Source organism: Apodemus sylvaticus, chromosome 14 (assembly GCF_947179515.1).
Source record: "Apodemus sylvaticus chromosome 14, mApoSyl1.1, whole genome shotgun sequence".
NCBI classification, from domain to species: Eukaryota; Metazoa; Chordata; class Mammalia; order Rodentia; family Muridae; genus Apodemus; species Apodemus sylvaticus.
This window is the reverse complement of record NC_067485.1, coordinates 49,124,570-49,150,322: the sequence shown is the minus strand read 5'-3', so window position 1 is coordinate 49,150,322 and position 25,753 is coordinate 49,124,570. Positions and strand designations below refer to the sequence as shown.

The window sequence follows — 25,753 nt, the reverse complement described above, 5'->3', positions numbered from 1 at the left end:
GGGAATACCAGGACAGAGAAGAGGGAGAGGGTTGATTGGGGAACGGTGGAAGGGAGAGGGAACCAGGAAAGGGGAAATCATTTGAAATGTAAATAAATATATCTAAGAAAAAAAAGAAAAAAAAAACTGTGGACAGACACGAATCTCGAAGCATATCTAGGACCAATCTTATTATATTAGTTTCATTCAAGTCAAATTTGCTTTCCATCTTTAATCAGTGTGTTTAACCAGTTCCCTAGATAGAGGAAGCAGATTGATTCTATGCTCCTGGGTGAAAAACTAAATAATCTTATTTTTAAAATCAACTGTGATCACATAGGCTCAGTACCCATTTAATATGAATGAGATTACTCAACTGTGAAGTACGTCTCTATTCCTGAAGAAAACACTCATATAATTCTTTTATGCACTTAGCCTTCTAAAATTAAACCCAAAGACTCTGAATCCTTTTATCTATCACAGTAAAATAATCAAGAGATAATTTGGGATGACAGAATTCTCTAGGAGAGATACTAAGATCTACAATAAGTCTTTAAAGTGGATATTCTATTTTTACCAAAAACAAAGAATAACAAAAAAAAGAACTTTTATATTTTGCAATATAACTTAGAATTATCCTGTGAAGCTTCTTAGCTCAAAAATGCTGCTTTCTCCATATACCATCAAAGACTAGAGCCTGAATTTAGATTATTTGAGATGAATTCACATAGGTTCTAACTTGTCCATTTTCTAAAATCCTCTTGAGAATAATCTCCAACAACAATCATAAATTAGGAATCACTTAACCATATCCCTGAGCTAGGAGCGAATTGGATAGGAAGAAAGAGTAATAGCACTGTGGAAACTGAAATCACAGCACATTCCTATCATTGGCAGAAGGAGATAAAAATGTCTAATCATAGAGCTATGAGGCTCGGTGTTTGAATGTGTTTGAATGGAAACTCTCCATTCAATTTAGGTATGAGATTTTTAATCTGGAAAATAATAAGACCAAGTCTGAATCACTCAAATATACAATGACTTGTATGAATCAAGGAAAGGACATTCTAGCTAGAAGTCTAGAGGCAAGTACACACACACACACACACAGAGAGAGAAAGAGAGAGAGAGAGAGAGAGAGAGAGAGAGAGAGAGAGAGAGAGAGAGAGAGAGAATAAACCTTGGTAAGCAAACAGCCCTAAAGTGGCCTGAAAAAATTCTCCAAACTTGTAATTATCCTAGAAGGTAAATCAACATGGGAAAAGCAGCTATAGCAGAAAAATCATAGCAAAGTCTCAGCTATAAAATAGCGATAAACCTCCTTGTGTTGGAATTTTCCTTCTAGTATCCTCTGTATGTCTGAATTAGTAGAAAGATATTGTTTAAATTTGGTTTTGTTGTGGAATATCTTGGTTTCTCCATCTGTAATGATTGAAACTTTTGCTGGGTATAGTTGCCTGGGCTGGCATCTGTGGTCTCTTAGGGTCTGCATGGTACTTGTTCAAGATCTTCTGGCTTTTAGAATCTCTCTTGAGAAGTCTGATGTAATTCTGATAGGTCTGCCTTTATATGTTACTTGGCTTTTTCCCCTGCAGCTTTTAGTATTCTTTCTTTGTTCTGTACACTTAGTGTTTTTTTTTATATGGTGAGACGATTTTCTTTTCTGGTCCAATCTATTTGGTGTTCTGTAGGCTTCTTGTATGTTTATGGTATCTCTTTCTTTAGGTTAGGGAAGTTTTCTTCTATGATTTTGTTAAAGATGTTGTCTGGCCCTTTGGAGTGGGAATCTTTACCCTTTTCTATTCCTATTATTCTTAGGTTTGGTCTTTTCATTGTGCCCCAAATTTCCTAGATGTATGGGTTAAGAACTTTATACACTTTGTATTTTCTTTGATCATATGTTGATATCTTCTATGATATCTTCAACACCTGAGGTTCTCCGTTCCATCTTTTATATTCTGTTGGTGATGCTTGCATCTGTAGCTCCTGATCTCTTTCTAAGTTGTCCTTCTCCAGGGTTGCCTCTAGGTGTGATTTCTTTATTGTTTCTATTTCCATTTTTAGGTCTTGGGCTTCTACCTGTTAGCCTGCATTCATTTACACAATTTAATACTATTCAACTACTAAAAATGAGAGCATCATGAATTTTGCAGGCAAATGGATAGAACTATAAAATATCATCCTGAGAGAGGTAACCCAGACCCAAAAGGACATGTGTGGTATATACTCACTGATAAGTGGATATTAGTTCAAAAGTACAGAATACACATGATACAACCCACAGACCATAAGAAGTTTAACATAAGGACATAGAGGATGGAACAAAATAATCACAGGAGGCAGAGAGAGGGAAGGACCTGGGTGAAAGAGAAGGGGATGGAAAAAGGGAGCAGGATCAGGTTTGGGGGAAAATAAGAGAGAATCCGAGGGCCAAAGGAGTGAATGGTAATAGCCACTGTGGGGGATGGAGGCAGGAGGAACTGCTAGAAAGTCCCAGAGACCTGGAATGTGAGAGCCTCTCAGGACTCAACAGAGAAAACCTTAGCTTAGGTGCCCAACAGTGAAGAGCCTATTGAAACCACCTCCAATAGATAGACAGGGCCCCCAGTGGAGGGATGGCGTCACCAACCTACCTTCAAAGTGTTTGACCCAGAATTGTTCCTGTCTAAGAGAAATGCAGGGGCAAAAAAATGAGCAGGAAATGAAGGAAAGGCCATCCAGTGACTAGCCCAACTTGGGATCTATTCTACAGGCAAGCACAAAACCCAGAGTATTACTGACACTATGTTAATGCTTGAAGACAGGAGCCTAACATGACTGTCCTCTGAGCTACCAGCTGACTGAAACAGATACCTACAGACAATCATTGGACAGAGGTCAGCAACCTCTACGAAAGAGTTAGAAGAAGAATTGAAGGAGCAGAAGGGGATGGCAATCCCATAGCTTCCTATGGGACCAACAGTGTCAACTAACCTGGACCCCTGGGAGATCCCAGAGACTAAGCTTCCAACAAAAACAGCCCATACGTTGCAGAGGAGTGCCTTATTTGGCCTCAGTGGAAGAAAATGTGCCTAATTCTCAAGAGACTTGATGCCTTGGAGAAGGGGAATAAAATGGGGGTGGATAGCTGAGTGGGGAGCACCCTCTCAGAAGCAAGAGGAGGAGGATGGGGGGACCAGAAAGGAGGCAACAATTTTTTTTTTAAATAGCCATAACAGAATGAGAGGAAATCATGCTCATCTCACACTGAATTATGCTTTCCTCAAATTTGGATTAAAGTAGACAAAGTGACACTAGACCTGCCCAAAGAAAGAATTTCTTAACATTGAAAGTATGACTGAAACACTAATAGATCCTAATAAATGAAAAATTCTGAGTTTCTGTGTTTCCTGTCAAGAATATACACATTGAAAAAGCTGGAATAAGCTCCAATCCTTTACTCAGAAGACAATTCCAGAGTATACTGTCTACATTTCAACTGGATATGAGATATAAGATGAGAAAGACCCTTCTACTCTTAAACTCATGATGTAGTATGGAAAGTTTGACAGACGTATGCAGAAATGTGAAGAAATAAGCAACCAGGCCAAGCTAAAGCTAGTGGCTTGGAAGAAGCAGTAGAGTTTTTGTTATTTTTAAAGGATCACAGTTTCTTCACATATTCATTTGCACAAGCCAAAGTCCAGAATTTCTGGGGATAAGTTTAGACACTTAATAAAGAACAGCAGCTCTTAAACCATCTGTTTTTCTCCAAGGATGAAGATCCATCACACGCAAATTTTCACTTCAGTCTAACCCTGTGAGAATATTATTGTCAGATGGAGAAGGTGACATTCATTTTATAGCTAGGATAATAAATTAGATATAGTCAATGGCTTTGGGGTGAAAGAAGAAAAGAAAGTAAGGGGGAGAGAGAGAAGGAAGGAAGGGAGAGAGAGACAGAGAGACAGAGAGAAAGACAGAGAGAGAGAGAGAGAGAGAGAGAGAGAGAGAAAGAGAGAGAGGACGAGGGCAAGAGAAAGAAACTATCATATTAGCCCCAATGTAACTTCCTTCTGTAACTGCCTTCAATCCACTTAAGTGTCCTGTTACAAACCTTCCAGTGAAGAAATATGGCAAGAAAAATTAAAGAAAAAAATGGAACCTTGCTGTAACAAGTCAGGGACACATTATAAAACAACCATGGAGGGTTAGTAAAACCTTCTGTTTGTACAGCTCTGGAGGTTATGGTAACAGAAGGCTGACTGGTACCTGGTACGGAACAATACTGCCATGAGCTGTACCCCAGCGTTTTGCTTCCTTTTGTCCAATAAGATAATTAGCTGCTACTTGGGTCAAACATGCCACCTGCCAGAATAAAAATAGGAAGAAGATGCATTAGTTTACCTGTAATTGTGAGCAAAATATTATAATACAAAGCCACTTCACTTCATGTCATGACATATGAAAAAGACCCCAATTCATTGATAGCATACACATGTCATATTCTCTTCACACAAATAGAAAGCAGTATTACATTATTGCATGACTAAGCAATGATCACTTTAAAAATATAAACACGCACACACAAAAAATCATCTCCTGAAAAGACCATCTGTAGGCAGCTGTTAGCTAAGCCAAGGTCACCTTGGTCTAGCCTTGAGGAGAAAAAAAGCTGCAACACAGCAAGTCAGAAACTAAGGGATGAACTCCCTTTTCTACTATGCCCTGTTCCCTTTCATCATGACACCAAAAAGCATGCATCATCTCGAAGGCCAATGAACCAAAGCAAGGAACTATATTCGTTTAAGCTTTTCAACAAACAGAGAGAAATAATGCCAAGTTTCTATTAAGCCAGTTTAGTTGAATTTTGAAAAATGCCTAAGCATCTTTTGACATAAAAAATAAAACAAGATTTTTAACTCATTAATAAACCTTCCTCATTTAAGCAAAAATACTATCTCTCTTTCAACTTAATCTGTCCCGAAGCCCATATTTGATACATTTTGTGATCGAGCACCATAGATCTGTTTAAGGGTCATTTGAAACTTCACTTTAACCTTGTTCCATTGACAGACCTTGGAAATCCTCTTATTTTGATTTTCATTGCTTTGTTGGTTGTCTTGAGACTTGAGATACAACCTCAGTCTATAAATCAGAGTATCCTGGAACAAACTTTATAACCCAGGTTAGCTTCAAGCTTGCAGCAATTCTCCTGCCTCATCCTGCCGTGTACTGGGGTTGTAGGCACAAGCTGTAACTTTCAAGTCCACATAAGAAAAACATGAGGATACTGGAAGGATTTCTATGACCATCCATAGTTATCTTAGGATTCCTGGATACTTAGGCCTCTGGGGCTCGGGACTATGAAAGGGTAACAAATGATATTTCGTAATCCACAAGAAGAAAAGGCCTCTGAGTTGACAACACAGCTTTTATACAACATTGGCTATATCATTATCATTCCTTTTCCAGATCATCAGATGTGACTGGGAACTAACTTGGCATATAATCCAAATATACCCCCAAACTGACAGTCATTTCTGGAACAACTCGGATGTTGATTTTTCAGGGCAAGGTTCCATAAGCATTTCTTGCTTTGTGCCTGGCATGGGAACTATACCTCCTATAGGAGGTATCAATGCTGAGTGAATCTTGCTGCTGTATCAGCCATTTTATGGAGACTGACTCTCATTTTTGTGTTCATTTACTGCTTTGTTGAAATTGGAACTGCCTTGTGGCAGCTGGTTCGGCTGTGCTACCCAGGTGGCAAAACTAATAAATTCTGAGTCATCCACTTCTGGACTTCCATCTGGTCTTGGACATTTGAACCACGAAGCACTCCAGGGCTGCTTGGGCTGCCTAGTGCTAATAACCATTTCACAGATCACTTCTGTGTCTTTCAAAATGCAAAATCAAAAGAACATTTTGTAGTAAAAATACCCTGGAAGGGAAGGCCAGATCACGGTTTCTAAGTTTTGCCAACACCCAAATAGGTACATGACTGGTGGCATCTCATTTGACTCCTTTGACCCTCAGATACTTTCTCTATGAAGTTATGATCATTTTACCTAAACCTGTGGGGTTTAAAGTATTTCAAAATCAAATGAATAAACATTTGAAATTCTAATATATAGAAAGACGATATCCCAAGTAATTTGGATAAAACATATGTCATAACCACAGACAGTCTGAACACAGAACACACATTTGCAAAATAGTAAATTATCTCAAATTTTACAATTAACATCCGCACTTCTAACAATACTATTCCTTTTAGCTGTCAAATAATAATACAGAAGAAACGCAATAGTAGACATTTTCTCATGATTCCTCTTCCAGAATTTTGGGACATTTTCTAAAGTCTGAAGTTAGAAAGAAAGACAAATTCTTCTTTCATATATCTCTTTTGAGGTCTTTTTATTTTCTCTTTCAAAGAAACACCAGTGAAAGTCACGCTCTAAGACACTCTAAAAATACTAGAGGCCAAGAATTTAAATTCATAAAGGTAACTGTAGAGTCCAGCTCATACATTCTAACAGCGGGTTCCCTGGAAGGAGAGATGGGTATAGGAACGGGGCAAGAAAAAACACATGGAGAGACACAAAAACACATGGCTTCTGGTTCAAGTCTCCATCTTTAATTCCCCTCTCTCCCAAGATACAAAGGCAGGCCAAGCCCCTCCCCTGAAGGCTGGAAACCGGTTCTTCTTGTTCTTCAATGAGGTGGGCAGATCAGGTTGCTGGCTGCTATTCTTTTAGAAGAGTGGGCAGGAGGAGGTCACAGGTAACTACTGCAGGACATTAATCACTACAGGTCTATTTTAAACTTCAAAGTCAACAAATGTTTGCTACATTATCATCAGCAAAGACACATGATGCAGTCGATTGGATGGATGATCACAAGCAAATCTGCAAATTCTAAATGAGGTAGATTTCCTAGACTTCAGGCTGGGCATCAACCTGGCTACTTTATTTCTTATATATATTATTTTTTCCATTGTGTGTGTGTGTTTGTGAGTATGTGTGTGAGAGGGGGGGGGGGAAAGGGAGAGGAAGACGGAGAGGGAGATGGAGACGGAGAGGGAGAGGGAGAGGGAGAGGGAGAGGGAGAGGGAAAGGGAGAGGGAGAGTGTCCACATAGGCCTAGATGTCTTGGTCTCAGTATGAAAATTAGGCTGGAGCACAAGACATTGACCTGCTGGTCCTTTCAATTTTTTACTTCTTTTTGCCTGACCCTGCCTTGTTCAGAATTAATTTGAATTAAAGACCAGAACTGATCTCTCAATGTGCTTCTAAATGAAATATAATATCCATTTCCGCCACAAATCAGTAATTAGGCTTCAAAATGTTTCAAAATTAGCAGGTTCTCAATGGGTAGAAAGGTCAAATGAGATTTTAAACCAGTTGTCATTAAAATAAAATGGTGATTTGTTGGTAGCTTCTCAAAGACAAAGCTGGATGGAGAAAGAATTCTATTTTTGAAAAACAGCAATGTGACTAAACTTAGCAGTTCAATATTTAGAGGGGGCACACAAATCTGAGAGTAATCTACTGCTTATAGGGCTGTATTTTAAGGCCAGAGAAGGGGGAGAAAGTCAACAGCTATGAGATGATTTTGTATGAAAAATCAGAGGTTTCTTGGGCAATTAGTGACACATTTTTCACAAATTAAAAGAATGCAGGATGTGACTTTTAGGTTAATAACTACATACTAAACACTCATTCTAAATATTGCATTAGATCATTGCTTTCATCCCCTAAACTTAGGCTCATTATTTCATCAAATGGACGCTATATAATTTACTCAGAATGTTGCCTTTATATGGTTTCATCTAAACAAAAAAGCCAACTTTGCTTTAATAACAATAATTCTGCAGTAAATCTATTATTTCAAATAACATAGTGGTCCTGATAGTCTTTATAGCTATCCAGAAATACAATTGGGACTAGCTTAAATGAATCACAAAAGGCACAGCCCCTAGAGGCTTGAGGAAAGTTTTGCTCTTTTATTTCCTGAAGAAACCTTATGATGTCAGACCTGTCCACATGCTGCACTTTCAGAAAGCAAACTGAAGCCATAAAATATTTCATCTACAAAAGAAAACAATTTTGAGAGCAAAAAGAAAAGTAGAACTATGTCCCATTGTATCAAACAGCTCCTGCTGCCATGTATATATATTCTGGCCAAACACTAAGTTACATTAAATCCAAAGCAAACCTGCACTTATCTATATCTCTACAGAACCTTAACACCAATTTTAACATCATCTTCTCCATCAAGCCCCTTGTTCTTTACACAAGCAATACAATGTTTCCTGACTTTAAATGAATAAAGTACATTAATACAACTACTATCTGCTATACTTTCTAAGGTAGCCTTGTTGTACAATTACAAGGAAATAAGATATCAAAACTAAAAGCTACTAGATTAGCTGGTCTGAAGCATAGCTGTGCATCACAGTTACATTGTAAAGGGACAGAGGAATTCTTGGGACTCACACCTAAGCTTCTGAATCACATTCCCTAAGGACAGAACACGGGAAAAATCATTTGGTTAGTATACTTTTATTTGCACATGAGATTTTAAAATCAAAGCTTTAAGAATGCCCAATCAACTTTCAACCTAAAGTTATCAAAAAAGATAAGGAAGGACAGTTCATACTCATCAAAGGAAAAATATACCAAGAAGACTCTCAATCCTCAATATCTATGCTCAAAATGCAAGGGCACCCATATTCATAAAAGAAACTTTACTGAAGCTCAAAGCACACATTGCACACATCATACAATAATAGTGGGAGACTTCAACACGCCACTCTTCTCAATGGACAGATCATAGAAACAAAAACTAAACAGTGAAACTAACAGAAGCTATGAATCAAATATATTTAACATGTGTGTGTGTGTGTGTGTGTGTGTGTGTGTGTGTATCTCACATTTTATCCTAAAACAAAAGAATATACCTTCTTCTTAGCACCTCATGGTCACTTCTTCAAAACTTACCATATAATCAGTCACAAAACAGGCCTCAACAGATACAAGAAGATTGAAATAATCCCATGCAGCCTATCTGATCATCATGGATAAAGGCTGATCTTCAATAACATCAAAAACGATAGAAAACCCACATATAGTGAAAGATGAACAACACTCTACTCAATGATAACTTGGTCAAGGAAGAAACAAAGAAAGAAATTAAAGACTTTTTAGAACTTAAGGAAAATGAAGCCACAATATACCCAAACCTCTGGGACACAATGAAAGTAGTCCTAAGAGGAAAACTCATAGCTCTGAGTGCTTAAATAAAGAAAGTGGAGAGAGCATACACTAGCAGCTTGACAGCATATCTGAAAGCTCTGGAACAAAAAGAAGCAAATATACCCAAGAGGAGTAGATGGCAGGAAATAATCAAACTCAGGGCTAAAATCAACCAAGTAGAAACAAAAAGAGATATACAAAGAATCAACAAAACCAGGAGCTGGTTCTTTGAGAAAATCAACAAGATAGATGAACCCTTAGCCAGACTAACCAGGGGGGCACAGAGACAGTGTCCAAATTAACAAAATTAGAAATGAAAAGGGAGATATAACAGAAACCGAGGAAATACAAAAAATCATCAGATCCTACTACAAAAGCATTTATTCAACAAAACTGGAAAATCTGGATGAAATGGACAATTTCCTAGACAGATACCAATTACCAAAGTTAAATCAGGATCAGATAAATGATCTAAACAGCCCCATAACCCCTAATGAAGTAGAAACAGTCATCAATAGTCTTCCAACCAAGAAAAGCCTAGGACCAGAGGGGTTTATTGGAGAAGTCTATCAGACTTTCAAAGAAAACCTAACAATACACTCCAAACTATTTCACAAAATAAAAACAGAAGGAACCCTTCCCAATTCATTCTATGAAGCCACAATTACTCTGATACCTAAACCACACAAAGACCCTTCAAAAATTGAGAACTTGAGACTAATTTGCCTTATGAATATCAATATAAAAATAATAAAATTCTTGATAACTGGATCCAAGAACACATCAAACAATCATCCATCATGATCAAACAGACATCATCCCAGGGATGCAGGGATAGTTCAATATAAGGAAATACAACAATATAATCTACTACATAAACAAACTCAAAAAAAAAAAAAAACCACACGATCATCTCATTAGATGCTGAAAAAGCATTTGACAAACTCCAACACTCCTTCATGATAAAAGTCTTAGAAAGATCAGGAATTCAAGGCCTATACCTAAACACAGTAAAAGCAATATACAGCAAACTAAATGGAGAGAAACTCAAAGCAATCCCCCGGAAATCAGCAACTGAACAAACGATGAGAAAGAAAGTAAAGAAACAACTCCCTTCACAATAGTCACAAATAGTATAAAATACCTTGGTGTAACTCTGACTAAACAAGTGAAAGATCTGTATGACAAGAACTTCAAGTCTCTGAACAAAGAAATCAAAAAATATCTCAGAAGATAGAAAGAGCTCCCATGCTCATGGATTGGCAGGATTGATATAGTAAAAATGGCCATCTTGCCAAAAGCAATCTATAGATTCAATTCAATGCCCATCAAAATTCCAATTCAATACTTCATAGAGCTAGAAAGAGAAATTTTCAAATTCATCTGGAGCAACAAAATACCCAGGATATCGAAACTTATTATCAACAATAAAAGAACTACTGGTGGAATAACCATCACTGACCTTAAGCTGTACTACAGAGAAATTGTGATTTAAAAAAAAAATAACTGCATGGTATTGGTACAGTGACAGGTAAGTAGATCAATGGAATAGAACTGAAGATCCAGAAATGAACCCACACTCCTATAGCCACTTGATCTTTGACAAAGGAACTAAAACCATCCAGTGGAAAAAAGACAGCACTTTCCACAAATGGTGCTGGTTCAACTGGGAGTCAACATGTAGAAGAATGCAAATTGATCCATTCTTATCTCCCTGTACAAAGCTCAAGTCCAAGTGGATCAAGGACCTCCACATAAAACCAGATACACTGAACCTAATAGAAAAGAAAGCTGGGAAGAGCCTCGAGCTCTGTACATGAGCACAGGGCAATGGCTTATACTCTAAGATCAAGAATTGGCAAATGTGACCTGATAAAATTGCAAAGTTCCACAAGGCAAAGGACATTGCCAATAGGACAAAAAGGCAACCAACATATTGGGAAAAGATCTTGACCAATCCTACATCTGATACAGGGCTAATGTCCAACATATATAAAGAACTCAAGAAGTTAGACTCCAGAGAACCAAATAACCCTATTAAAAAATAGAGTATAGACCTAAACAAAGAATTCTCAACTGAGGAATACAGAATGGCTGAGAAGCACCTAAAGAAATCTTCAACATCCTTAGTCATCAGTGAAATTCAAACAAATCAAACCTGAGATTCTACTGCACAGCAACCTGAATGACTACGATCAAAAACAGTAGCAGGTACTGGCAAGGAAATGGAGAAGGGGAACATTTCTCCATAGCGGGACTGCAATCTGGTACAACCACTCTGGTAATCAGTTTGGTGGTTCCTCAGAAAATTGGACATAATATTACCTGAGGACCCAGGTATACCATTCTTGGGCATATACCCAAAAATGCTCCAGTATATAATGGATGCAATCCCCATCAAAATTCCAATTCAATTCTTCATAGAGCTAGAAAGAGAAATTTGCAAATTCATCTGGAGCAACAAAATACCCAGGATAGTGAAAATTATTATCAACAATAAAAGAACTACTGGCGGAAACACCACCACTGACCTCAAGCTGTACTACAGAGCAATTGTGACAAAAACTGCATGGTATTGGTACAGTGACAGGTAAGTAGATCAGTGGAATAGAATTGAAGACCCAGAAAGGAACCCACAATGCTCTGCTATGTTCATAGCAGCCTTATTTATAATAGTTCGAAGCTGGAAACAACCCAGATGTCCCTCAACAAAGGAATGGATACAGAAAATGTGATATGTTTACACTCAGCTATTAAAAATAATGAATTCATAAAATGTTTAGGCAAATGGATGTAAACAGAAAATATCATCCTGAGTGAGGTAACCCAGACACAAAACAACATACATGATATGTACTCACTGATAAATGGATATTAGCAGAAGCTCAGGATTAAAAAGATACATTTCACAGACCACATGAAACTCAAGAAGACCAAAATCTGGTCTTCGTTAGAAGGTTCTCGTTAGAAGGGAGAACAAAGTACCCATGGGAGGAAATATAGAGACAAAGTATGGAGCAGAGACTAAAAGAAAGGCCATCTAGAGACTACCTCAACTGGGGATCCATCCATATACAGTTACCAAATCCAGACACTGTTGTGGATGCCAATAAGTACTTGCTGACAGGAGCCTGATATAGCTGTCTCCTGAGAGACTCTGTCAGTGCCTGACAAATACAGAGGAGGATGCTCTTAGCCAACCATTGTATTGAGCATAGGGTTACCAATGGAGGAATTAGAGAAAGGACCCAAGGAGTCAAAGGAGTTTGCAGTCCCATAGGAGGAACAACAATATAAACAAACTAGTATCCCCAAAGCTCCCAGGGACTAAATCTCCAACTAAGGAGTACACATGGAGGGACCCATGGCTCCAGCCACATATGTAGTAGAGGATGGCCTTATTGGACATCAATGAAGGGAGAAGCCCTTGGTCCTGTGAAGGATGGATGCCCTAGAGTAGGAGAATCCCAGGACAGGGAAGCAAGACTGGGTGGGTTAGTGAGCAGGCAGAGAGAGGATGGAATGGGGGGGGGGGTTGGATGGGAAAAGAGGAAAGGGGTTAACATTTGAAATTTAAAGAAAATATCTAATAAAAAAAGAAAGAAAAAAAAGAAATAGTGCTGGGAAAACCTGGTCATAAATGGGTAGACAGATAAAATCAGAACCATGTCTATCACTACAGAAAAATGAATTTCAAATGGATCAAAGATCTGAAATGCCAAAAATCCTAGAAGACAGAATGGGTGGTACTCTACAAAAATGTATGAAAGGACTTTCAGAATAGAAATCTATTTGCCCATGATTTAAGGCCAACAAATGACAAGTGGAACATCATAAAATTAAAAACCTTCTATACAGTAAAGAAAACAATCAAGTAGAGAGGAAGCTCACATAATGGGAGAAAATGTTTGCCAGCTACACATCTGAAAGGGGATTAATATCCAGAATAAATAAAGAATTCAAAAACACATGAATCAATTAACAATGGACTATGAACCTAAATAGATATTTCTCAAAAAAAGGAAATTATAATGACTAACAAATATCTCAGAACATGTTCATCCTTAACAACTAAGGAAAAGCAAATGAAAACAACTTTGAGATTTCATGTTATCCCAGTCAGAATGTTTAAGAGCAAAACAACAAATACAGAAGAGGATATGAACAGGGGAACCACAAGTCACCATTGAAATGAATGTAAATGGAAACAGTCACTCTGGAAACCAATATGGAGAATTCTCAAAAAACTAAAAATAAATCTACCACCTGATCAAACTACACAACTCCTTGGCCTATGCTTAAAGGACTTGACTTCCTGTTCCTCTTATATTCACTCAGCCATGTAGCTTGCAGCTCTGTTCATAATAGCTAGAAAACAGAGACAACCTGAATATTCTTTAATCTACAAATGGATAACAAAAACATGGAACACATACACCATGGAAATCTATTCAGCTGTAAGAAAAAGGAAAGCATCAAATGCATCAGGGGATAGAACTAAGAAAATATTATATTGAGTGAGGCAACCCAGGACTGATACACAAATACCACATACTCTTTCTCATCTGTGGTTCCTAGCTCCAAATCTTCAGCTCAGAGTATATAACCTATAGGAACTACAGAAACCAGAAAAGCAAAATGGACCATAGGGATGGCTCTAAAATTGGATACCAGGATACAGGTGTTATGAAAGGAGAAATTGGAAAAATGGGATCAAAGCTTAAATTGGGGAAGTGAGAGGGAGTAAAATACAGAATGAGAAGTTATTCATACAGAATAACATGAAAAGTGCTTTAAGAAACATAGAGAATGTTTGTCTATTTACCAAAATTATATATGTGTGTCTATATACATATATAGCACATATATATTAAATATATATCGCATATATACTTACATATAGTTTATATACATAATTTATTATATATTACATACATGTATATTATGAAGTTCTACCACTGGGGTGATTTTGATGCCCTCAAGTGCCATAAAGTACCTAAAAAAAAAAAAAACCTCAGTAACAAGCATAGGAAACTTCATTTCAAGTTTTTGGTCAGAGTCCAAAAAACTGCCCCCAAAGCAATTTAGGCCACTATTATTGATCTTGGTTACTGCCCAGAAATTGAAAGTAAAATCTTTTGCTGAAGATGCCATGCACTCTAGACTAGGACTTTAGAGGATTTAAGCTGGAACTGACCCAAAAGCCTCTTTCCTGAGGACTAATTTTCATATTAGTAGATTGTGATAAACAGGCTGCTAAGGGAGGAAAGCAACCAACACTCCTACCCAGCTGTGACATTTATGAACCACAATGATGATCACGGCAAGATATTCTTAGATATGCACTAGTGGCAATTATATCTTGGTGGTAACCAACAGCTTTCTAATCAGACTTGAGATCCATTCAACTAGAGGAAACCTGCCTGGTATTGTAATCTTAACTAACCACCCAGGGGCAGTGAGGTCATGAATCTCAAAACAGAATGTACTACAGGTAGAAACAAATATAATTCCTATCTGCATTTTAAATACCTATCCTCACATCCAAAGATAAGCATAGACCTCATGCTTCATCAGAGGAGTTCTCTGTTGCACATTACAAAGAGCAACAACTCATCAAAATCTAGGGACAACTACAGTATAACTGCTCTATCTAAGATTCAGGAAACATCTTTGAAGAATAGGAAGAAAGGATGTAAAAGCTAGGAGACCAGAAAGTCTTCAGTGAGAATGTGCCTTCTAGAAGGGAAGCTATACTCATGAAATCTCAACTGCACGGCTGTCAAAACAAGAGGGAAGGGGAAATAAAGGAATTATATAATTAAATTTTTAAATTTTATTATGGTAGGTGGATCAATATGTTGATCATATGGCATATGATCAATATGTTGAATAAAATTTCAAAGAATAAAAATATTATTTATAATAAATGTAGAAAGGCTAACACTTGTAAGAATATATCTCTTATGCAGAAATTTGTCTTCTATCAGAGAGCTGAGTTCCTGGCATCTTTTTGCATCCTATCAACATTATATTGCATGTCAAATTCAAGTCCTTAGATCTTTTATTTCATTTTTGTTTGGTTGGTTTTTTGTTTTTTGTTTTTGTTTTTTGAAGTAAGAGCTCATATATCTCAAGCTGATATTAAGCTTACTAGGTAACTCCTATTCCTCCTCCCTCTAGCTCTGCCTAAAGCTGGAATTCCAGGTATGAATGGCTATGTCTGGCTTATATCCCTCACAAGAAACTAAGAACTGATTCTTTCAGAACAACAATGAAAAAGAAAATAGGAGAAGATAACATATTAACCAACCCACATTGAAAGGTATGTCAAGAACTGAGGTGCATGAAGAAGCTTCTCCTCACAACAAATAAGGCACCAAAGACAGACCAAAGTAACAAAGCCACTCAAAGACACTATGGCAAAACAGTGCGTTCATCTGAGTTATGGGTGATAGGTTGCTAACAGTAATGGTAGTGACTACAAAATAGCTGTATTATCAAAAATCCACCCCAGCATGGATAATGATTTCCCTATAACTGCACAGATGAGTACACACACACTTTAAGATAGTCTTCTATTTTCTATGTAATCAAGGACCTCCAAAGACCAAGAAGAGATAAGGCAGAATTACATACAGATGGGAGATTGAATGCAAAATGCAGAAGGAAGTAGCTGCACTCTTAGGTAAGGATCTAATGCCCACTTTGTTTCCTCCTTTTATGAAGGAAAGTCAATAGGCTCAACTTAAGGGTCTCTTCATTGGTTTTCACAGCTGCTCTGATTAAGTTATACTACAGATAGCAGTCTACAGCAACAGAAAAGGGGGAATAAAACATTTCCTTACACATGCCATCCTTCTCATTTTGAGTCTGAGGTCTTAGTAATGATAAAAGCACATGTACTGCATTGTTTTAATATCAGCTGTTTATGCACATTATCAGTTTAATTCTCATAGTAAGCTTATGAGAGAAGTACTATGATTATTCTATTTTCAGAGGAGTAAACAGGGCACAAAGCAGTTTAGTATTCTGCCCAAAGTTACATGCCTAATACGTAAATGGATGAGTCAGGTCTGACAGCTAATCTGGATTCTATACTACATTATACCAAACACTTAATATTTCTTAATAATCCTGTTACTAGTACGACCATGATATTTAGAGAAAGAAGAAATAGTGTTTGAGCATCTTTCCAATTAGATAGTTTAGGTAAGCTTCCCAAATACAACTGACTCTTTATTATGTAATGCTCAGTGTAGGACTCAAGGCTGTCTGGTTTCCTATAAGTATGATTTGGCTTCTACTTCAGTGTACTTAGGAATAAATGTCAACCATAAGCATTTTGTCTGTAAACACTGAATTCAGTAGGCTTTTTCCATAATTTTTAAATCTCAATTTTATTTACTTAGCAAAGATAAATCATATTATCAAGCCCTCTTTGCTGCAGTCTTGGAGTCTGACAAAAGGAACATTCACATTTCCTATTTCTTAGGTTAGCACTAACAATAGGAAATCAAATTGGTGTTTATTTTGCATATAAATGCACAAGAAAAACAGATTTTCAATAAACCCAAGAATTTTGCCAATCCATTTGAATGAAAATCAAATGTGAAGGAACTGGATGTCAAATTCTAAAAAGTAAGACCTGACAGCAGAACCAGGTAAGATTTCAAAAACTCATTATAATAATATGTCAGACATATTTCTTACCATGAATCATTGACCCAGTGAATTCAAAGACCCAAAAGGTGATTAAAAGCAATTAAATTATATATGATAAATAAATGTGGAAAGCAGCACATAGTGTTACCATGTGCTTATTCCTATGGTGTGTCTTCTCACATCTTAATTAAATATAACTTGATTTCTTTTCAATAACTTAATTCCTCAAAATGTATGTTTGTACAACACAGTATCAGCAACAAAGGTACTAAGAATGATATAACAGCTATTTTCATTGATTCTTTAGCACTTGGCAAATGTTTAAAAAGTACTCTTGACAGTGCCATTTCTCAATAAATGAGGGGTAAAATTTAAAATCCAAAGTCACAGAGAACATTTTCAAAATCAAAGAGATACAAAAAAGGAATTCGAGCTGACACTTTGATAAGATTTAGTCAGGCATAAACAAGGAAAGGGACTTTCTTAGTGAAAGTAATATTATGAGTAAGGTCCAAAATAGACACCTCACGGGTATTGTTGAATGAATAAATAAATAATTGAATTAGAATGAAAATGGAGACAAAGCATTGTATTCAATGACTAGGATGTCACAGGTGTACATTAAGGTACATAGAAAATCATTTTACTTGAAGACCTAGCTATAGCACTCCTGGGCATATATAACCAAAAGATGTTCCACAATACTATTGTAAGACCCCAAAAACCGAGGGGGCCCCAGCACCCCACGCCACGGAAAGTGACACCCAAATCACTTGAGAGAAACGGTCTTGATGCAATAGCAGGAGGATTTCTTTATTCCAGAATTCTGGGTTCCACAGCCGTACCCCACGCAGGGGTAGAGGACCCCGTGCAACTGAAGTCAGGGGCATTTAAAGGGGAAAAAAATCACAAGACAAGGGTTGGAAGCCACAATTCACAAGGCAAGGGGAGGACAAAACATGCATGGAATGGGGGAAGTACAGAATGAGGAAGTAAGGAAGGTTAGAGATTATCTGGAGCAAACGTCCTTAGGGCACTGTATAGTTAAATATTGGAACTAGGACAGGGTGGGCTATCTTTCTCAAGCTGAAAGCAGAAAACAAGTTACTCTGTGCTGGGCTAGTTGTTTAGAGGTCTAAAAACATTGAGTTGGGGGTCTCTCACTATAAGGACACATGCTTCATTTTATTCATAATATCCAGAAAATGGAAACAACCTAGAAGTCTTTTAACCAATGAACAGATACAGAAAATGTGGTTCATTTACATAATGGAATACTATTCAGCTACTAAAAACAAGAAAGAATTTCATGAAATTTGCAGGCAAATGAATAGAACTAGAAAATATCATCCTGAGTGAGGTAACCCAGACCCAAGGGACATGCATAGTATGCACTCATTAAGTGGATATTAGTCCAAAAGTACAGGATACCTATGATATACTGCACAGACCCAAAGAAAATAATCAAGAAGGAAGGCCCAAGTGAGGATGCTTGAAGAGAGAATAAAATAGTCATAGGGGGCAGAGGGAGGAAGGGAAATGGGTGAAATAGGAGATGGGAATGGGGGTTTCAGGATCAGGTGTGGAGAGAGAAAAGAGACAGCCAGAGGGGCCAGGAGAATGAAAGGAAATCTCCAGCTGCAGGAGAGTTGGGGGGGGGGGAGGGGGAAGGTTTGGTATTTTGTTCTGTATTGTAATGCTAAATTCTAGTCCCCAGGGAAGAGAGAATCAGCACTTAGAAAGAAAATATGTCTACACTACGATGCTAAGTAACTTTGACCCACACCAAGTTATCCCTGATTTGTAAATAAAGATGCCTACAGCAGAGTTTGGGTTCCCAGGCTTGGGGTCTGAGAAAACCAGGAGGCAGGAGGAGGTGAGGGTAGGAGACGATGCCATGGGTTAGGAAAGTCATGAATTGATGGTAATAAGGGCTGGCCAATTGGAGTTAAGAGTTGCCCAGATGTAATATGGCAAATTATAATTTGGGGTTATTGATAGGGAAGTAGATTCTAATCCCTTAGAGGGTAGATATCTGCCTAGCTCTAGTACTTATTAAGTCTTAGTATAAATATCAAAGTGTGTGTCTTTTATCTGGGAATTGAATGATCAAAGGTAGTGATGTCTATTTGCAATTGAATATCATCAACTACAACAAGGAGATGGTATCTCTAAGAAGTCCCAGAGCGCTGGGGGTGGGGGAGGCTGCCAGGAGTTAATGTGGTTAACCTTAGCTGAGATACCTAACAGTAGGGATATGGAATCTGAAGAAGCCTTCACCAGTAGCCATGCAGGACCTCCAGTAGAGAGATAAGGACACCAACCCACATACAAAACTTTCCATCCAAAATTTGTCCTGTCTAAAAGAAATACAGGACAAAAATGAAATAGAGATTGAAGGAAGGGCCAACCAATATCCAACTTAAGACCCATCCATGGGCAAGCACCAATCTCTGACACTATTAATGATACTCAGTTATGCTTGCAGACAGGAGCCTAGCATAACTGTCCTCTGAAAGGCTCTACGCAGAATCTGACTGAAATAGATGCAGATACCCACAATCAAACATTGGAGAGAGCTCAGGGTCTCCTCCAATCATAGAAGAGTTGGGGGAAAAAATTGAAGGCCCTAAAGGGTATAAGAAATCTACAGGAAGACCTTGTCCCCTGGGAGCTCTCAGAGACTAAGCCACCAAGCAAAGAGCATATACAGGTTGGACAGAAGCTCTCACACATAGCAGTCTCCAGGGAGGTGCTCCAACAACTGGAGCAGAGGTTCTCCCTAAAGCTGTAACCTGACTGTGGAATCTGTTCGCCAACTGTGCTGCCTTGTCTGACCTCAGAGTGAGTGGATGTGACTAACCCTGCGGAAACTTGATAAGACAGAGTGGGGGATAGTTGAGGGGGGGGTGCATCCTCTCAGAAGAAAAGGAGCATGGAAGGAGAGTCCCTGTAAGGGGGACAGGAAGGGGCAGCATTTGGGATGTAAACAAATAAATTAATTAATTTTAAAAATAAAAAACTGCAGGGGTCATAAAGCAGCAAGTATAATTCCAAAAATAATGGACGAATGAAGCCTAAAAAATGAAAGAGAAGATTGTGGGAGGCAGTGTACTGCTGAGCCACTATCTGTAAGAAGGAGAGCAGCTACAGCAAATGAGGAGAAAGAAGAAAGGATTTGCTGCTGAGAAAAGAAAAAGCAAAGCTAACTAAACATGAAGTTCATTGAACTGTGCAAATAAAAAAAAAGATTGCTTGAAGTCACAGAATCCTAAGCAAGAAGTAGAAGGGAAAATGATGTACAAGTTAAGCTCAGTCTACGTTTCAGTGAAGCTTTCCAGCTGTCTCAAATGACGCTTTATTTTCTAGGCCTCAGTCCACCAAATAACAAGCATCCGGAAGCAAAGGTCTGGTCTCATTGTTTGCAGCCCTCTCTCCAGCATCAGGAAAACCTTAGACACAATGTTGGCATCCGGTGACTATTAGAAAGACTAGTGAAAGTGTGACAGAATAATGGCTTTCTTTTCATTGAGATGTGAGTCTGGTGAAGAAATATTTCAACACAAAGCAACAAAGTTGGGTACAATCCCCATAAAAGACTACAACAGAAGCATAAGGGTGGCTGAAATTTGCCTCTTTTGTTAAATTTACATTCTTCCCACCAGGGTCAAATAAGTCTCCTTTCATTACATACTAGATCAACCGATGAAGTCTAAAATAGAGAATAATGGTCATGATCTGACACCCAATATTCAGGCTAATGAGAGAATCAGGCTTACATAATAAGGGACTCTTTGGGGATCAAGACTCATAGGTCACAAATGAGCTCATAATGAGACTAAAGAACGTGGGTAGGAAAAGCAACTCTTCTATGAAATCAGTCTAGCTAGGGGCTTACCAGGCACTCCGTTGGGAAAGAATGAGTTTTCAGTGGGGGTGAATAATAGATTCTATAAGAGATGACTAGACAGCCAAAAAGCTAAGAAGGTTAATAAACTGATTCCTATTGGCCTCTAAATTTCCTTGATTGCTACTAGAGTCCAAAGTGTTATTATTTTCTACCAAAAGATTTCGCTGCTTTTGGAGAAGAAATTACAATCCTGGCAACAAAGTATAGAGACTCCAATCACTGTCTGTTAGGTTCTACTTAATACACCTTTGAAACATCACATGTACTTTCATTGGTCTTGTTTCAGCAAAACATTACATGAGTCTGAATCACATGACACAACCAGAAATTTCCACTTCAGAGTACATTAATACTTTTAGCTTGAATTTTAAATACAAAAAGGGCTATAGGCTTAGATTTTTCAAGACAAGAATTTAATAAGTTTTCTCAAGCACTTCAATGCCCCTTTCTAATTCATTGTCCAAAGGTATGGGATAAAAGGTGGTAAATATGACAAGGGGACAAGCACCTGTTTAGAAGGCCATTTCCAATTTCTATTTGTCAGGATATCAACAGTCCAGTTCAAAGAGTGTCACCAAAGACAAATCAGCAGCAGAGACACAATCCAGCAGAAACAGCCAGTCATCCAATGAATCAGCTCAGGTCAGTGGGAACAGCCAGAATACCAGAAGTTCTCTGCTGTGCCTCTCTTCACTTTATCCCTCTCTCAATAAAGTGAAGATCAGCAAAGACACAAGACCAACAAAGTATTGCAAGGCTAGCTATACAAGTACCTCAATCACTGTCTGTTGGGTCCTACTTATACATCTTTCAAATATCACATGTGCTCTCATTGGTCTTGTTTCAGGAAAACACCACAGGAGTCTGCTTCAGCAAAACATCCCATGAGTCTGCATAACATAACACAAACAGAAATTTACACTTCAGAGTACTTTAATGCTTTTAGCTTGAACTGTAAATAGAATGTGAGTTTCCTTGACGAAATGGACTTCTTAATGAAGGAAAATGTTAGGTTTATTGGTTGTTTGCCTGTTAAAGGATTATGCTGATTTAAAACTGTGCTAGGATGTCCAAATGGGGGAACCTATGGTTACTCACAAGCCAGCTATTGGAGCATTAAATTATATGATTTGTGTCTGTTAAGGAGACTGCAGGTGGCAGTTGAAGAAAAAAGCTAACAAGAAATTATCCCTCAGAAGTGAGCTTTATTAGGAAAGAAAGCCTCATGACCAGACAACCATGGCTTGGCTTGAAGTGAGAGACCGCTGGGAGGGACAATACATCATATCAGAGATGGCATGATGGACCTTGAAGAGAATAGGAGCTTCTCTTTAAAAATCTACAGAAGAACTTCATTAGGAGAGTATGAGAGAGAGCGACCACAGAAAACATAGCAGGGCCAAAGGGAACAAGGAAGTTTTCAGAGAAATTCTCCAAAGGGCTTATTTTTGTTTTTTATAGGTTTTGAGTTGACTTCATCAGTCACACAAGGCAAGCAGGCAAAGAAGAGAGAGAGTAAATCTTCCTTCTTCCAATGTCCTTATGTAGGTCTCCAGTAGAAGGTGTGACCCAGATTAAAGGTGTGTGCCACCACACCTGGATCTAGGACTTGCTTTTTCCCAGATGACCTTGAACTCAGAGATCTCCCTGTCTTAATCTTCTGGGATTCATAGGCATTGCCCTTCAAGATCTCCAAGCCAAAATCCAGGTCAGAGTTCATTCCAGATATAGTCAAGTTGACAACCAGGAATAGCCACTATACATTGTCAACTTGACATACAAACACATCACTATTAAGTCTCAACCCTTACTTTCTTATTCATCCCCAAGATCTAAATAACTTTAAACATCCCAGAGTCTTTGCAAATTCTTAAAATTTCAATCCCTTTAAAATATCCAATCTCTTTAAAATTCAAAGTCTTTTTACAATTAAAAGTCTCTTAAGTGTGGGCTCCACTAAAATATTTTCTTCCTTCAAGAGGGAAAAATATCAGGACACAGTCACAATCAAAAACAAAATCAAACACCAACTGTCCAATGTCTGGGATCCACTCACAATCTTCTGGATTCTTCCAAGGGCTTAAGTCACTTCTCCAGCTCTGCCCATTGTATCACACACCTTGACTTCTAGACTCCAGATGCTAGTATTCTACTGCTACTGCTGTTCTTGGTTTTCATTCGTAGTACTGGTGTCTAAAAGCACTGCTGTCTTCTGCTGTAACTAGACTTCACTAATAGCCACTCATAGGCTCTCTTCATGGTGCCAAGCCTCAACTCCTTTGCATGACCCCTTCAAGTCCTGGGTAAACAATTGCAACTGAGGCTGCCTTCACCAATGGCCTTCCATGGCCTCTCACAGTGCTAAGTCTCAGCTGCTCTTCAGGACCCCTTCATGCCTTCAAACCATCTGGGTGACTCTTATACATTACCAAGTCCTGCTGAAGCACAAGGTACAACCTTGGCTATTTCTGGAACACAGCCTCTTTGTGCTTTTCAGAAAGCACTTCCCAGATGTCACCTCAATGATGCTAGTCTCTTCTTTTTTTTATTATATATTTTTATTTTCTATATTCTTTGTTTACATTCCAAATTATTTCCCCTTTCCCAGTTCCTCCCTCCCCGTATGTCCCATAAACCTTCTCCAAGAAGATTCCATCCATTCTCCAATCACCTTTCTCCTTTTTCTCTGTCCTGATACTCCCCTCCAATGGTAGATCAAGCCAGAACTAGTAAAGTTAAACCTTTGCATTACTGGGACTATTGATACCTTAAAAGGCTGGTCTCTTCTTAATCACCGCTAATTTCTTAACTCCAGCTAACCAGCATCAATAGTCCCAGTAATGCAAAGGTTTCACTTTACTAGTTCTGGTATCTTCTTAATCACAACTGATTCTTCAGCCCCAGCTAACCAATACTACAGAATCTTCACAATCAAAACAGCAATGGCCCTGATTAGAGTCTTTAATCTTCCCTCTGAAATTTCACCTCCATCTTCTGCTCTGTTCTCAACATTATCTTCCAAGCCTCTACACAACATCCCACAGAGCTCTTAACACCAAACGGATCTTCTATCCCAAAGTTCCACAGTCCTTCCCCAAAACATGGTCAGGTTATCACAGGAATACTCCACTATGCTGATACCAATTTGTCTTAATATTCTAGGATTCATAGCCACTATGCCTCAAGATCTCCAAACCAAGATCCAGGTCAGAGTTCATTCCATATAAAATCAAATTGACAACCAGGAATAGCCACTACACTATGCAACAATCTACAGACCCAAAGAAGCTAAATTAAACAAGGAGGGACCAAGGAAAGATGCTTGAATCTCACTCAGAAGAGGAAATAAAATAATCATTGGAGGTGGATGAAAGAACTGAGTGGGAGAGGGGAACAGGAAGGGGTATCAGGTGTAGGGAGAACCAGGAAGAGAGAGGTAGGAATGTGAAGGGAAATCAGTGTCAGGCTGAGGAGGGATAGGCAAAGTCTATGAGGGTGACTCTAGCTGTGACTCCTAGCAGTGGAGGATATGGAGTCTGATGTGCTCATCTCCTATAGCCAGATAGGACTCTCAGCTGGTCTCATAGACAATGACACCAACCCTCCTCACAAAACCATTCACCCAAAATGTGCCCTGCCTACAAGTGCAGAGACAAAGATGGAACAGAGACTGAGGGAATGACCAACCACTGACTAGCCCAATTTAAGACCCATCCTATGGGCAAGAACCAATCCCTGACACTATTAATGATACTCTGTGATTAGCATCTTAAGGCAACTATCTGGTTGATGACTATCTGGTAGCATTCATAAGGAATTTATGTTAGGAAGGACTCCAAAACTAGTGACCAAGGTTTCTGTTTCCTATTCTTCAAATCCTCTCTGGCAGGATACCACTTTCCCTTATTATCAGGTGCCAGTCCTATAATCAGGTCAGTACTCAGTTTACTGAGAGTTCAATAAAACGGAGGACTGGTGAGACATAGGTAGGAGGATCACCTGAGCTCAGACAAATGAAACTGCCTGAACTTCCAGAACTACGCAGAGAAACCTTGTCTCAACAAACAAAACAAAACAAAAAACCAACAAAAATAACAACAACAAAAAACTTAAAAACTTAAATAGCAGAACAGTGTAAAACAACCCTGCATGTAACAACAGCTTTTCAATCAAGCCAATGAAGATAATTTTTATGATCCACCAGCAGTTGGTGCAGTCATTCCCTGGCCACTATACACTATTCTGAGAGCTGCAGAATGGCTCCCAGACCAGAGAGAAGACTTGCTAGACTACAATACATATTTATGTTCCTTAGTAATCATTCCTTAAAGTGATCTCATGGGAGTTTTCAGGGAAAGTACACTACCAGGTGTGAATTAAAACAGGAAATCATGATGTCAGTGATGAAATGATTCAGCATATCATGTAGGTGTTAGGTCATTACACCTCAAACAAAAATTCATGCAAGGAGTCCAGGAACAAAATGCCAAGATTTGACTTAATTAGTATGAACAAATGGAAAATAAAGAATTTACATATGTGAGAGAGGGGAATGTGTTTTAAATCCTAAGTTATTTAATTCTGTTTTCTTTAAACATTTCTGATCTTCCTTGCATCTTACTTTCCTTCAGCAAATGCTTACTGGATGGCTACTCTGTTTAGGTGCTGTGCAGGGTGTGGGGTTACAGTAGTCAAAGGTAATAGATTATTATTGACCAGTGAGAAGATATACACAAAACGCTCTATTACCTAATGACATGGAAAGTTTACAGGTTGCAATAAGATTGGGAGCAGCTGCTTATCCCGAAGTTAAGTTTTCAAACAAGTATATTTTTCCCACCTCCACCCTCACTGCTCCAAATGCACACATGATGTCTTTAACAAATATAAGTGCTGTGGATGGGCATATTTACAAATCAGGGAGAGATTTGTAAATTGTCTTCACAGGGACAGAAACCAT

General features: G+C 38.3%; 1 protein-coding gene across 1 annotated transcript in view; it reads right to left on the bottom strand.

The window, feature by feature from the left end:
- The window catches only part of Sugct (succinyl-CoA:glutarate-CoA transferase), an 819,151-nt gene that overhangs the window by 611,921 nt on the left and 181,477 nt on the right, over positions 1-25,753 (bottom strand). Inside the window, exon 9 of the mRNA XM_052157285.1 lies at positions 4,231-4,326. Coding sequence (XP_052013245.1) covers positions 4,231-4,326 — 96 coding nt within the window. The remainder of the gene's footprint in view (positions 1-4,230; positions 4,327-25,753) is intronic.